General features: G+C 40.4%; 1 protein-coding gene across 4 annotated transcripts in view; it reads right to left on the bottom strand.

The window, feature by feature from the left end:
- The window catches only part of cntn3b (contactin 3b), a 50,363-nt gene that overhangs the window by 21,695 nt on the left and 13,318 nt on the right, over nucleotides 1-15,350 (bottom strand). For 3 of the 4 annotated variants that reach the window (XM_058087892.2, XM_058087908.2, XM_078794410.1), the window contains 6 exons: nucleotides 9,546-9,721; nucleotides 6,238-6,336; nucleotides 4,030-4,233; nucleotides 2,586-2,688; nucleotides 2,221-2,405; nucleotides 290-426 (listed from right to left, as the gene is read on the bottom strand). In XM_058087892.2, coding sequence (XP_057943875.2) covers nucleotides 290-426; nucleotides 2,221-2,405; nucleotides 2,586-2,688; nucleotides 4,030-4,233; nucleotides 6,238-6,336; nucleotides 9,546-9,721 — 904 coding nt within the window. The remainder of the gene's footprint in view (nucleotides 1-289; nucleotides 427-2,220; nucleotides 2,406-2,585; nucleotides 2,689-4,029; nucleotides 4,234-6,237; nucleotides 6,337-9,545; nucleotides 9,722-15,350) is intronic. The other variant, XM_078794411.1, reaches the window with a different exon arrangement.

Genomic DNA, 15,350 nt, shown 5'->3' with positions numbered 1-15,350 from the left:
ATGTTCTCCTCATATTTGCATGCATTGTTTGTTGGATTGCGTGGAATATTAAAAAAAGGTGAATTTTCAATAAACTTACACAAACAAGGTGTGATTTTTATTCTACAAAAACTTAGTTGAGGTTCATGGAGCAGTTTAAATGTGTAATCCTGGATAAAATTCATTCATAGCTTTCATTCCAGTTTGCTATTTAAACATGAGTCCGGTGAGACACAGTCCGATCCACATACCATCCAAATCACCATTCTCACATTGTTCAAGTCCGAGGAACACAAGCAGCTTTTATTACCTCGGTAATCACTTGTTCTCCATTCCTCAGCCAGCTGTACGATGGTTTAGGCTTTCCGTTGGCCTTACACTCCCAGAACAGATTTTGTTGGATGGACAGAACTGTGTCAGCCATTGTCTGGAACCAGTGAGGTTTAGCTAGGAATAAATGAGAGAATCACCTTTTCAAACATGTTTTCATTATCAATAAAGTGAATTAATAAAAGAGCGGAATCAGACATTAGCTATGAAGCAGCTCTTCAAATTTTCACATTTCAGACAAGGACATGGAATTCAAGGTGGACAAGAAATTAGCAACTGGTAGAAATAATCACTTATCTACAGGGTTATTCAAAAAGAATGTTTTTTTTAAGGAAAAGCAATAGAAGTCAGTGTTTGAGTCCGTGCCTTACAGTGTCCATTGTGGCCACCACCTGCAGCACGGGCAACGCCCATGATCGCTGTTGCAATGCGTCATGAAATCGGTTCATTGTTTTTGTATATATCACTTCTTTGACATTATCTCTGAGCATAAACTGATCATCAATAAATTTGGATTGGTGACAGGAGCTGAATATTTCAGTTATTTATCCTTATTCCTAAAGAAAATTGTTCCGAAGTCGACCTCTGTCACAGATTATGTTCAGTTTAGAGGGTTCACTGTCATTGAAAACACTTTAGGATTTTAGTAATGCATCTTGTCGGTATACTCAAACTCAATATACTCACAATTAATTTAATATTAGAGTAAACGATAGTATCTACAGAAGTGCATCCTGCAAGCACGCAGAGCTCAGGGATCATCTCCCAGTAGCATCACGCTCAGACCTTTGGCCTTGGGGCGAACTCACAGTGGGCCGTTGGTGCCACGCTGATCTCAGGCACGATATTCCTCCTCCTTGTCTTGGCCCCTGCTGGCCTGCACTCACACTGAGCGTTCGTGCCATGGCTGTCACATCTATCCTGCTGTATTACTGCAATTTCTCTGACTTTGTAAACGAGTGGCTTATTTGGAGTTGCTGTGATTATTTATTTTCTGCAAGGTTGCCGCTGTCATTAATTACTTGCGAGACGTGCGATTGCATGAATTAAATGATACGTTCTATTCTGCTTTATCGCTACAATTTCTCTTAATATGTGGACTAGTTTCTGCCATATTTGGAGTCATTCTGATCATTTATTTTGACCAAGGTTGCCGCTGCCATTATTTTTCCCAAGAGGAGCGCATTATTTAAATGACACATCTTTCTTACGCATACAGATATAGCCCTGTGTGAGTGCTGTGGGATTTTAGCTTTTACTGTATATACTGCTCAAATTTGTGGAACTATGTGCTGAAGAACATTCTGGAGCGCTTGTAAGTAATTCCACATCATTTTTGAAACTCCAGCCAGTACTGTTGATGAGTAACGTATTCGGATTTTGACTGATCTTGTTTCTACTTTTTTCCATTCTTTAGGAATCAGCAGTGGAATATCGGGAAGTTTCAACAAAATATCAGTTCTCAACCAAAAAAGGGAGAATACTGATTTTTTTAAATTTTTCATTTCAAGCAGCACAACTTTCACTTGTAGCCAAAAATATTTAGACCAAATATATAAACAACTGGGCCACAACATAAACAACTATAAATGTATAATAATATAATAATGCATTAATATTTCTCCCCAATGCGTAACCTTTTGCACGCTACACTCCTCCAGGCTTTTCCACTTGAGGTAGTTAATAAAAGGGACGGATGCATGCCGAGCTCACTTCTGCCCCCTTGTGGTCTTTTTACAGCTTAAAACGGCATGAAACATGACCCCGTTTATTGTGCACTTGTATCATCACCTCTTTTTGCCTCTCACGCAAAATGTACTCATGTACTGAGACAAAAACGTACTGTATAAATACGTCTTCGGACATTCAAGATGAAAAAAAACATCTTCAGTAGCAAATGAGTTAACTGACCATGGAATGAAACACGACCCCGTGCAGCATTTTTGCCACGGCGATTCTCTGCAATACATTCATACGTTCCCGCATCTTCCTGCTGGAAATTTGGGATTTCCAGAACAGCGTTTGAGTTCTTCATTTTGACTTTGCTCGGGAAAGGGACTCCTCCAGTTCTCCTCCAGCTTATTACTGGAACAGGGCTGCAAATGAAGAGAAAATGTTGTGATGGTATCAGGGTTCACAAGCTTTAAAAATAGATACTGCACTTCAGTCGAGTGATGAATGTGATGATGTATAATGTGATAGATTATACTTTGATACAAGTACTTTCCATGCATGAAAGCTCTTATGTCACATACTATGCAACAATGCTGACTTACTTTCCCAAAGCAAAACATTCCAGTTTGACAAGTGATTCTTTCGCAGCTGGAACAGAGTCTGGAAAATGAACTTCTATTTTGGGCTCGTATTCCCCCATTACTCCTACAAAAAAGAGAGACATTATATGATAAGATTTTGCAGAAATAATGAACTGGAGCCACGGACTGCACACTGGATCAAAGAGAGAGCAGTGACATTCGGGGCATTAAGCAAAGAAAATCGTTACGCGATTCCAGAGTAAGTGACCACTGTAGGGCTGGTTTAGGGGGGGTGGTAATGAAAGGTGGCTTATAAAAGATTTAAGGAAGACATTAGGTAAAAGACATGCTTAGTAGATATTTATCACCACGAGCACTGCAGCTTGATTTATGACTTTATTTAGATTCACCTTACTCAAACAGCTCAGGGACCTTTTGAAGAAAGTATTAGTGTATTCTTTTTAACGCTTAAAGCTGATATTTCAAAGGATGCGTTTTAGATGTATTTATTTTATTTACTTAGGACAATCAATTTGAACTTATACATTCTGTTATGAATAAAAGTATCCTGTGCAATGTATGGCCTTGAGAGCTGAATGTAATATTTTTTCATTGGTTCGCTGCTACTCCTGTGATCTGATTCAGTTTTATACAAAGACAAAAATATTATTCAAGAATTAAATGTGCATGTAAATAAAAGTCTTGTATAGGTTACACCTACACACAACAGCCCTACTATTTAAAAAATACAAGCATTAATTAATTTTCATGCTTTGATAAAGATTTCTGGATGCAATTAAAGTGTGCATTTAAATAATTGTGGAACTATAGCAACATCCATCCTTTTCCTTTTTCGACAATAGTGAATTATTTTCTACTTCAAAAGAGCCAGTGCCTCTCCAGCCATGAACCTCGCTGCACATCGCTGGTAAAGAGCATGTCGAGTTTTTATAGTCTTCTATTGCAAAGGAGAAAGAAACCCCGACCAAAGACAATCGTGCCGTTGCTGCTTTAGAGCTCTTTGTTCACCTTCAACAAGAGCAAGAGCCTCTTCAGCACAGCCTCCATTATTATCGATGAACAGAGGAACAGACTGACAGCCGGGAAGGCTGGAAAGTTAAATCTTTTTGAAAAACAATCTGTCCCACATTGTGAAGTCACTACGTTGATAGAACATTGGTGAGAGCTTTAAGAAGACAGGTACTGTTTGCCATTTTACGCTGTCAGTCGGATGTGCTTTTATCTGTACGTCAAGTTACACTTACTGTGTAAGACTGGTTTAACACTTTTTCTCGTTAACCAAAATATTTACATACTAATCTACAATTATAACAAAAAGCAGAAAAAAGGGTTATACTGTATCGGATCGGTATCGATATGTGACATTACCGGTATTGGACATGAAAAGGTGCTGTAAAGCCAGTATTCCAACATTTCCAGTGAAGCTCAATTCAATTCAATTTACCGTCACTTCTGAGGACCAGTGGTGTCGGAGAGCTTAACATCTTCTCCCGTGTGACGGTGTTGTTAACCACGCAAGTGTAGTTGCCCACATCCGAGGGTTCTACCTTGGCTATATACAAACTTCCAGTCTCTTGTGAGATGAAGCGCCGACTGTCTTGTTGGACGAAGTGCGGATATTGATTGAAGATCCATGCAAAAGTCAGCTCTGAAAAAGATAGTAAATGTTAAGGTACACTGTCCATCACCATCATCTTCAGCCTATGTAGCCAATATCGTTGGCGCTCCTTAAATTACAGTTTTTTTCTTTGTTTGTGGAGAACGTAGTTTCCACAGAGATACAGACACAATATATTTTATCCTCAAAGTGGGCAGCATTAACTTAATTAAATTCAGTCTGGGAGTGTTTGTGCAAGTGAAACTCGCTGATTCAGTGAGTCGGGTAGGTGGACTTGTTGCGCATGAAGTGAACCATACGTCGACGTCACCAATATACAGTATTGTGCACAGTATTGTATCATTTAGCTATGTCCTTTTTCTTGAGACTCATCCAAACGTATTCCGCAAACCGGCCAACCAATCAAGTGTTCATAGTGCAGTTACCATCACTGTAAGGAACCAAAACCTTATAGTACATGTCAAATCTGATGGACTGACAAAACTTCACGTAAGGGGGTTAAACACAAGTACATTTGGTGGCACTCCCACGTCTGTGCAGATTCTCGGTCGTCCAAGTCAAGGTAATCCGCAAAAGGTTGACAGGAGGCAAATAGTTGTTGGGTGAAGACGTCCCACCTTTTATCCATCTCCAATTTGTATTTCCCAAAGGAAGGACATTCCTTTGAGGACAACAACGTCCAAATTCTCTATAAGGAGCACCGCTGGTTTGATAAAGGTGTGAAAGAAGCCATCTATTTCAAACTTGAAAGGCTCTCTCTGAACAGAGCGGGAGTTTTATGCCATCGCCTATCGTCTTCTTACAATCACCAGTCAAAGGTCACTAAGTGAAATTTTGCTCATCAGTGGCATGGATGAGATGAAAGGATAGATTTCGTACATGGTCCGAGGGTGAGAAGCAGCGATTACTTGTAATGTTCCTTGGTAAGAGAGACCTGCCACGATAAATAAGTATATAATTCCAAGACGAGCACACCGCACAGATTTGCAGTAGCGAAAATAGGCTCTGTATCGTCTACCACTTCTGAGGTGACAGCTATTCAGTCAAAACTGTGAAGCAATGACTGTCAATCATCTAATGCTCTCTGAGGGAGAAAATCTAAGGCTTTTAAAGGAGCGATTGTCCAACCTGGTGGAGTCGATGCAGGCACAATGCTACTTCTGATTTGACAAGTAGAAGCCATGAGCTGAACATATTTCTTTTAGGAAGTAAACATACTTGACGGACACAAAACGGTAACCCTTTTCAGATCATGACATGACGTCTTCATACCGTTCATCCATTTTGAGTGGACTCAGTTTGATAAATCCAGTTGCTTCAACTGTGCTGACAAGTCGGAAATCTCTTGTTCCTCCGGATTCAACAGTAAGTCAACCCACTCAAATCACACTTGAAACAGTCATGATTCCCACAGATTCCCTGAGCTTTGCAGGTGTCAGATAAAGTTTATGTGTGCAATCACTCCTTTCAAAATGGAAATGAATGACAAAAAGCAAGCGAGAGAAGGAGAATGACAACAAAAGAAAGCAACGCCAGGCCGCCACAGCTTCATTTCTGAAAATGGAAAACAGACAAGTCCATTTGCTACAGCAGGCAACTGTGCATAAGCCTGCATCAGAGCAGAAAGCTGTCAAACTGTATTTCACAGAGAAAACTCTTGCCCATTATCCAATAGGCCAGCTGTACAATGCACTGTACTCCAAACCGTTCTCTTGTGTGGGAAACTGCTGCTCCAATGTGCAAGCTACTGTATCAACAAAGAGACAATCTTCACAGCAGCCATTGTTCATGCCTTGTGGATGCCCACGGAAGAGAAAAAAAGTAGCATCTTTGTTTGGAGTGGAGAATTTGTAGATGTTCTTCTTCAAAACACATTTAAGGATGGATGTGTTTTCACTGTCATGGATTAGATGAATAGATTTACACATAACTAAAAAAACGAACAAAGAAATCTTTGTCAGTCAATTAGTAAAAACAGGCGTATGACTATAATAAGAAAATTTTAAGTTGTAGTAGTCATACAAATACAATTACCTCCAGAATGTGCAGGGGGACCACATAAGAGAACCACTCCTTGGCCTTCCCGGACATTCACTGTGCTTCTCACTGTCTGAGTTCTGAAGTTTTCGAGATCTGAGGAGTGAAAAATGGTAAAGATTCTATCTTAAAAACATGAAATCAAATCAAAACACATACAGTCATTGGTTCCAGGCCCAACCGCAATAACTATATTCCACAAAGTAGAGTACTTATTTAGAAATCTCATACTTTGGTGCTTCGAAATATAACTTTTAACATTATTAGAGCACTTTAGACATGAACTAACACCCCTATAGTAGAGTTAAACTCGTATTACCCAATATAGCCATTAAGATATAAATAACACTTTGTTAAGGCAGTACAGTGAGTGGCGGACAGGAAGTGATAATGGGAGTTCTGTGTTTTACGGATTATTTTTCCTGTAATAAATGCCTGTTGTTCTGGCTATCAAGTCTGTTAATTATGTGTCTTACCGTACATGACAGTAACTTTGACGCCAGTATCGGTTACTACATCAACATCTTTGAATTCAACTTAATGTATTGCATTTTTATGCTTGAAAAATGCTTAATTCAATCAAAAACACACACACCATTAGCATAAATTTGCATATGTTTTGACTAATAATAGGTCATATTCAACAGCAAAACAGCGTGATTTATTTAATGTATTTTTGTTGCGCATTCTCTCCAGCTTTCACGTACTCACTGAGGCCTGCATTTGGCGTTAACACTTTGAGCTATGGGACTTTAATATGACATCAGCGGTTGCCCTGGGACATGTCCTGACAGCCTGTAATGCTTTGAAAGCATCTGGAGTGCTGATGAAAGAGATAGCTATAGCTCTACGTTTACTGTTTTGCACAAGGAAAAGATTAGGCAGCGCGCGGACTGAACAAACACTAGGGAGCATGCATGAGAAATGAGTTTGCGCTGCCAGCAGCCATAAGTAACATCATTATTAAATGTGGTGTAATCTTGCACTTAAAAGCATTACTTTCGCCATCCATACTCGCAGCACAACCTATCACCTCCAAATTAATGAGCAGTTTCTGGCAGATAAAACTTAAACCTGGGATGATAAACCACCTCTGACTTCATGACTGATGGAGGTGAGATGCTGCAGGCCATTCTATAATCTGTTAGCAGCCTCTGGCTCAGAGACTGGTGTAAGCCTTCCAAACATAAACAAAAGAAAGTCAGTGTGACAGATAAGGGAAATTAGAAGGGAGAAGATTATGGCAAGAAGTGGGACAGCGTGTTGCTAAGATTAATGAGCAGCCCTCCGATGACCGCAGCGGAATCAAACAGTGCCAAGTCACGACAGGACACCGCGGAGGTCATAGGAGGAGATGGCTGACTTGAAGTCGAGACAGAGGTGACTTCCTTCTGATCTCGGCAGGCTACCTTGGTGAGCCCGACACTTGAATGTATTTCTAAATCTGATGAATGGGAAGAGTCGCATACACACGAATGGCTCAAGGCGAAACACATTAACCTCTTAAAGCCTGGGTTTGAGACGCTTGCTGGAAAAAAGACAACGTGAATGTATTTCTAATCCCGAGGAAGCTGCTTGTTGGCTCTAATTCTCATAACGCTGCTTGTTCACTGAGTTTTAGTATCATTTAGAGGAAAGGTACTTGTACCCTGGAAGTACTCAATTTGATTCGTTTTTTCATTAAATCATTCATGAATTCAGGTGGCAATAAAGCGCTCAGGGCGGCACGACGGACGAGTGGTTAGCTAGGAGACCAGGGTTCAATTCCACCCTCGGCCATCTCTGTGGAGTTTGCATGTTCTCCCCGTGCATGTGTGGGTTTTCTCCGGGTACTCCGGTTTCCTCCCACATTCCAAAAACATGCTAAGTTAATTGCCGACTCCAAATTGTCCATAGGTATGAATGTGAGTGTGAATGGTTGTTTGTCTATATGTGCCCTGTGATTGGCTGGCGGCCAGTCCATGGTGTATCCTGGACAGCTGGGATAGGCTCCAGCACCCCCGCGACCCTCGTGAGGAAAAACGGTAGAAAATGAATAATTAAAGTGTTCAGTTAAAGCAATAGAAGTGGAATAGACCACTGATTATGTTTTGAGAAATCATTTGGGCAATAATAATAATATTGTTAAATCCTATCCCGTAATCTGAGGGCTTCCATGGCGTTTATAGTTTCTATATCATGTTTACATATACATCCATAAGATTGTCCCGTGCGGCTCTAGTGCACACACAGTTGTATAAATCAAACCGCAGTTCAGTTAGCCAACTTACAATTTTATTACACAAATCCGAGAGGGTATGGGTAACATTTTCTGTGGCTTCACAGCAGAAAAATATAGGTCGTCACAGTAGTGAACTGGCCACACACTGCAAGTGTAAATGCTTGAGGCTAAACTCTCTGTAGCTGCAGTGATTGCTTTGCCGGAATCTATTTTCCTTGTCGGACAAGGAAAAGGGAAACAAATAGTAATGCACGCAAGAGAGCCACGGCACATGGAGTCTTCCATTGTGACCGTCGCCTTAAAAGCGTTGTGGTTATACTGTATATTTGGTCGCTATCGAGATGTTAATAATTGCAAAGGCGTACAGATGTCGCTCAATAAAAACGAGCTTCAAATGGATGCAGTTGGAAAGGAGGCAGCGTTCCTATATTGGGACGATATTAAAGTGCATCAGCCATCCTGATCTCCGAGACCTCCGTCCATGCATTTGGCAGACAATAAATGTCAAAGCATCTCTGCTTTTTAACCATCCCCAACATATAAGATTCATTACAGAACTATATGGATAATGGCAGCGTAACTCACGAGAGTATGTTAAAGATACTTCATCCTGGGGAAAATAATCAATAGTGCGTACATTTTAATCAAGAAGAGAGGTGACTGTGATTTCTATCAGGATAAGAAGAACCTGTGTCATTTCTGCTTGTTGTTTATGGCAAGCAGGGTAAGAAAATAAGCCGGCTGACCTATAAAATGCATATGACACTAAAAAAGGCAGCAAACACAGCTTCCTTAAAGTATGGATCACAGTGTCTTGGCAAACTACGTGTCAGTTTAGATGTTGCTGATGCTGTCAGAGCTGGAAGCACTAATTGGAATCAATCCAGTTGAGAATCTGCCTGAGCCACAGTGTTTGTTGCGTTTGGCATTTCATTCAATTACCATCAAGCCTTCTAAAATCAATTGCAAGGCAATTTGAATAGCAAATGAAAGTAAAGCTAGACCACAAGCAAATTACATGCGTGTCAAATTGACCTACAAGAGATATCCAGATGTCAGAATGTCCGGGTTTGTTAGTACCCACATGCAAATTGGATGGTAGCCTTCCGGCTCAGGATGGACCCCCACGTGTTGAAGGCTTTACACTGGTATATCCCAGTGTCTTGGTCTTTGTCCAAGTTGCTAATGATCAAGTTGCCCCCAGACATGCGACGCCGGTAGTCATTCCCAAGATCGATGGGTGTTTCGTTTAGTGACCATCTGAAAAAAAAAGCAAACACAATCAGTAGCTGAGCCCCTAGGAGATGCACACTCAGTATTTATCACAAAGATCAATATCTTTGCTCTGCTCACATCCAGCAGAGAACTTGGGCTAAATTGCTAAGCCTTTTGGCATTAAAAAGGTGCAGGCTTTAGGTTCTTTTATACAGTTTTAATTTCAGGTGATGGATTTTGGTGTACAATACGCGCTTTCTATTAAATGGCCTCAATATTAAGAATAATAATGGATTCACTTTTTTTCAAGGCATCCAAAGTGCTTGACAATGAAGTGAACCCATTGTTTATTCACTCCTCAGTCACACACTGGTGGTGGTAGACTACATCTGTGGACACAGCTGTAGTCTGACAGAAATGTGTATATATAAATTAATATAATATATAACATATTAATGTGCTTAGATTTCTGGATGAATTTAATAATAAATTGGTGTTGATAACAATCTAGTTGTGATTACAATGAAGAAATAATTCAACCATATATTGGTGGCAGTAATTCATTTAATACCATTAGCATTTGTCACCAAAATAAGTTATGAAATAATCATTTTAGTCAATATCCTCAATAAGTCAGCAAGATACGCAGTTCAGAGTTCTGCACATACTTTCTTCAGTCAGATCACAGGATCGTCTGCCAAAAATCTCAGCTATGTGTTCAAGGGTTCACAATCACACTAAGACACAACCTTGAGCAATTAATACATTTTGAGAAAGTGAGAAAACGAGTGAGAAGAACTGAGCAGGTGAATGTTTGCAGACAGTGAGAGGAATCCTGAGTGTAAGTAAATCTGCCTCAGAGACGGGACTGCGAGATGACAATTTCACTGATACGGGGGGGTCAATTTTATTTTCACCTTCCAGGCAAACCTAAGAGGCAGTTAGAACGATGCTTCATGTTGTTATAAAACCAGTAAATTTCCCCCCAGTTTCCTGTCTGACTTAATATAAAAGACACATCTGTCGTTCATCTTGAAATCTCATTGTACTCACATTAAGCTGCTCGTACTGGTCCCCCCTCCCTCTCCTATCCTATCAGTATTATTTCTATTTTTATTTCTATTGTGGTAAGTGTTAGCGGTCATTTTGACTCTTTGTATTTCATTTAAATTATGAATTGTGTCAGTTATCATTAAGAACCTCCAAGGAGTGATCGCATTACAGGAATTCTATGATGTGGCTACATTGCAGGCGGTGCCAAAAAGTGAGACGTGTGCAGTGCTTGGGTGCATATCGGTGCGCTGACAGCAGCCAAACGTGCCGGACGTGGGTGTGACGTGGGCCCGCCACACCACAATTGGCCAAGTGTGTAGTGTAGTCACTTACTCCGACCCATTTAGTCATTATTCCAGCAACATTACTTTGAAGCCCTCTTTTCACAACAAAGTCACAGTTCTAAAAATATCTGTTCACACAATGAAGATACTTAAAATAAAACATTTTGATATGTCTTTGCTTTACGTGTATGTGTTGTTATTCTGCTTGTACCACTCTGCTGGAGTGCACTGGCAGAGAGAGCTGCAACTACCTAGTACGGTTAAACCTAACAGGAGAGACGGTGAGCAGATAGTCACCCCTTCATGCACTTGCTGCTGAAACATCTGAAATATATTTGAAAACCTGAGGAACCAATTCGCTTGTTTTATGTATTTGTTGAACCGTGTACTTCGGGGTCATCCCTCACCTTTCTCAGAATAATCCTTACCCCACGAGGTGAGACCTTTCATTGAGCTAAAGTGCGAGGGCGTTTGACTGATATCTTGCAATTCTTCCATTTTTAAATGATTGTGCCAAAAGCGATCTCTCGGTTTCTCAGCGAGCTACTTGTTCAACAGACAGGTCGAATTTATGTGAACCAAGGTTTCTTTCTTGTGCTACTTTTACAAAATGAAAATGGCCAAGAGCTACAAATTTTTGAGTTTTTTTTTACTTGCTATATATAGCGACCATGTCACTAAATTGTCAACATGGATCTCTTCAACATAAAGCACTCAAACACCATAAAAAATGCAGACAATCAGTCAGCAACGCATAGCTGGGGGATTTTGTTGGGCCCTCCATTTCAGGGGCCGATATACTACCGGGGCATATGAAAACCAACGTTTGCCCGTTTATAAGAAAGCCATTAGGAGAAGTAATGGGGCTCCACTCCAAGTCCAGAATCCTGAGGCTGTACACAAACCGAAAAAACAGTGACTGAGTGTCACAGGCACTATTTCACAGCCCTCTGAGAATACATCAAGAAGATGGCCCCCACGGATGTCATGCTAAGAGAACGCCTCAAACTACAGGAGCCACGTCAGCACCGACCAACTGAAGAGGTGGCTAACATCCAAAAAACATGCCCATGGCTGGAAAATGCTGAACCAAAAGACAGCAGAGGCACTAACCATCAGCACAAGAACACACCCTGAACACGCTTCAGTGGGCGCTGGGGTCTACAACATCTGACGGGACCCCAGGTGCAGGTTATACACAGAGGCCCCAGAGACAGTATCCACCACCACAGCAGGGTGGTGAAGATGCTGGCAGGGAATGCATACGTTGAGCAGAATAACCAGCAGGAGTAGTGTACAGGTACAAATGGAGGTCCCAGAATCAAGATGGCAGACACCACTGAGGATGGTTGAGAACAACCAGGCCTAGATCCTGTGGGACTTCCAGAAACTGGACTGAGAAACTGGTGATGGCCAACCACCCTGACAAAGTGGTGGTGATAGCACCAAGGATAGAAACATCTGGAAAGTAACACAAAAGGCTGGAGAAACACCAAGTCCTAGCTGAGGGCAACAGTGGTGCCACGAGTGATCTGGTCTAGGGGCAGTAAAGCCCAAACTATGTGAAAGGTTCCAGCAAATACCAGGAACGACATCTGACATTATACAGCTGCTATTTTTAATGATCATAAAGCCTACTCTATGTCGAGTATATATAAGTATTTGATCTCCACCAACTAGGTAGCAGCTCTAGAGCTCCATGCGAGATCTCACCTCATGGGGTAAGGCTTATTCTGTGAATGGTGAGGGATGGGGCCAGAATCACAGGATTATCTTGTTATTGATTCTAAGGCAGCTGTGACAGTCTCCAAGCAAACCATCGGTAACACACTTGGCTGTATTGGATTGAGATTCTGCAGCATCCGCAACTTCTCATCCCCCTGCTCAACAATGCTAATGTACAAGCCTGTCTGAAGTTTGTCAATGCACACCTGATTGATTCAGAAGAGAAGACTCAGATAACACCATTCTCGTTGTCAAACATGGAGGAGGAAACATTTTCTTTGGGGTTGTTTCTAAGCTAAGGGTACAGAAGGAACCACCACGCTGAGGTGTCATGGAGCTTGGAATTCTGAATGAGAACCTGCTGCCCTCAGCTAGAGCAGTGAAGATGTGCTGTGACTCAATTGCAACAATGGTCTCAGATCTGTGTCCGAACAAGGCTTCTCCATCAGGTACAATAATCCACATAGAGTATTATTATCTCACTCAATCAACTTAAAAAAATCTCATAAGCTGCCGCTTCATACAATTATGTAATTACTGTGTTTTCTGCCCCGGTGCTGTGACAGAATTCATGACAAATAATTACACACACCCTGATGTCAATTATCAATTATCCCTGCCGTTAAGCCATACACGCAGCCAAAGCCATAAATCTGCTTGAAGTAACATTACATGATAGCAGACCAAGCAGCGTTTTTTTCTTCATCTTTTCCAATCACCGAGGTGTCCTTGATCTTGTGTTACAGCAGATTCATAGTAAACACGGTGACAGGTGTATTCATAAAGCACAGCTCTCAGCTCTGGAGTGTGTGCCAGGGCTTCACTGGGCTATTTATCAAAAGGGACTCTGTCAGAGTGCCTTTCGTATACATGGAATATAGAGAAAGGGTGAGGCGGGACCTTGGAGGAGTGATTGAGCAATAATCCTTCTGAACCTTCGCACAACATCGTTTAATTCAGTGAAATGTTCAAATCATGTATTTGTAGGGATTCCATGTTACTGCAATTTCAATCTACGGATGAGTATCGATATGTAGTACCATAATGGTACAGCAACGTAAACAGTAGAATGTATCGGTGCCTCATATCAGTACTAAATTAACAGTTACGATTTATTAATAGTTACCAGGGCTGTCAAATGATTAATAATTGTAATCAAATTAATCAGAGTGTTCAAATTAATTAATCATGATTAATCACCATGTGCAGCTTTGTGTTAAATATGCCCTTTTACTATATTTTATGAATAAATCGATAAATGACAGGATTCAATACATTTTCCCGAAAGAGCAGTACTTCTAGAACATCTGGTTGCTTCGTATTGCCGTAACTTATCGTAAAAACTAAATTGGAGAAAAAAAAGTTAGGAATAATTTAAAATATTTCATTTAAACATCTGTGGTTGATTTAATTAAAGTACAGAGAAATGAAATGCCAGTGCTGAGATATGAGCTGATCTAAAATCCCAATAAAAGCAACTAATAAGTACTATAATAGAGTATAGTATTGCGACAGGGCAGTTCAACGGTGTTGTACCTCGATGTGGTTTTGGTTCCAATAAAATATTTTTAAGACACCTCTGCAGTTCAAGAATAAGTCCAACAATTAATCCTCCATTATATAAATAAAATGTTTATGGACTATGCATGGCTGACATCTTGCAATAAGTCACATGCTCTTTTAATAAGGGAATCTCATACTTGGCTCAAAGCTTTTCAATGTTTCAGTTCTATTAAAAGTGAAGTAAATTATAAGGAATATACACTTTATATTGTTCCATCAGGACAAAAAAGCCCTCTCCTTGCCCGAGGGGAATCCAGTCAGGGACCATCAGTGTCAGAAAATGTGATGTAACCCAAAAACAACTCATTCCTCAGAGAAAAATTAAGTCGAGAATTGTGTGTCCTTAAAGGAATTACTAGACATGTCAGTCTTTTGTATTAGAAATGTTCCAAATCAAACACTTTCATTTTGATGTGTAGTTAGTTGCTTTCTGCTGCAAAGACTCAGTGCCGAACTATTGGACATGTGGCATACTGATAAAAGCACGGCCCAAAAAAATTGTACAAGGGTTCTAAATTGTCTGTTTGGATGTGAGTTTGAATGTTGTCGGGTTGCATCCCATATCTCACTTTAGTCATTTATTTTAGTATAGTTGAACCTTGGTTAGCATCACTAATCCATTCTCAAAATTCTCAAAATTAACCGTACTCTAATCGAATCATTTTTTTCTATGAGAAATAATGCATATTTTATGTATACAAATATAAAGGCTTGTATCTTTTCACAAAAAGATGGTTTTCTCCCCTTTTAGTTGGGAACTGATATTTTCCTGAAATCTAACTACAGTATGTTCTACCAATGATTACTGAAGAAAAAGGTAGAACACAATATTCTGTGTGCCTTGAAAGATCAGTCAAAATAATCAAGTTTTAAATTGCATTCCTGAAGTATTCTAAAAATGTTGCGGCTCACACCACACCACCTTTCCATCGTTAATTGTGATGACCATAAAGAACCCGAAAGCTAAGAACGTTCTGAATCAGAGAAGCGAATGCAGCTCAGATTGCCCGATCCGTATTACGATACATCTGTTGTTTCTTTTTTCAGCA

Source organism: Doryrhamphus excisus, linkage group LG11 (assembly GCF_037039965.1).
Source record: "Doryrhamphus excisus strain RoL-2023G ecotype Guam linkage group LG11, RoL_Dexc_Guam_v1.1, whole genome shotgun sequence".
NCBI lineage: Eukaryota > Metazoa > Chordata > Actinopteri > Syngnathiformes > Syngnathidae > Doryrhamphus > Doryrhamphus excisus.
The sequence above is the reverse complement of the archived record's forward strand: the minus strand, read 5'-3'. Positions and strand labels throughout refer to the sequence as shown.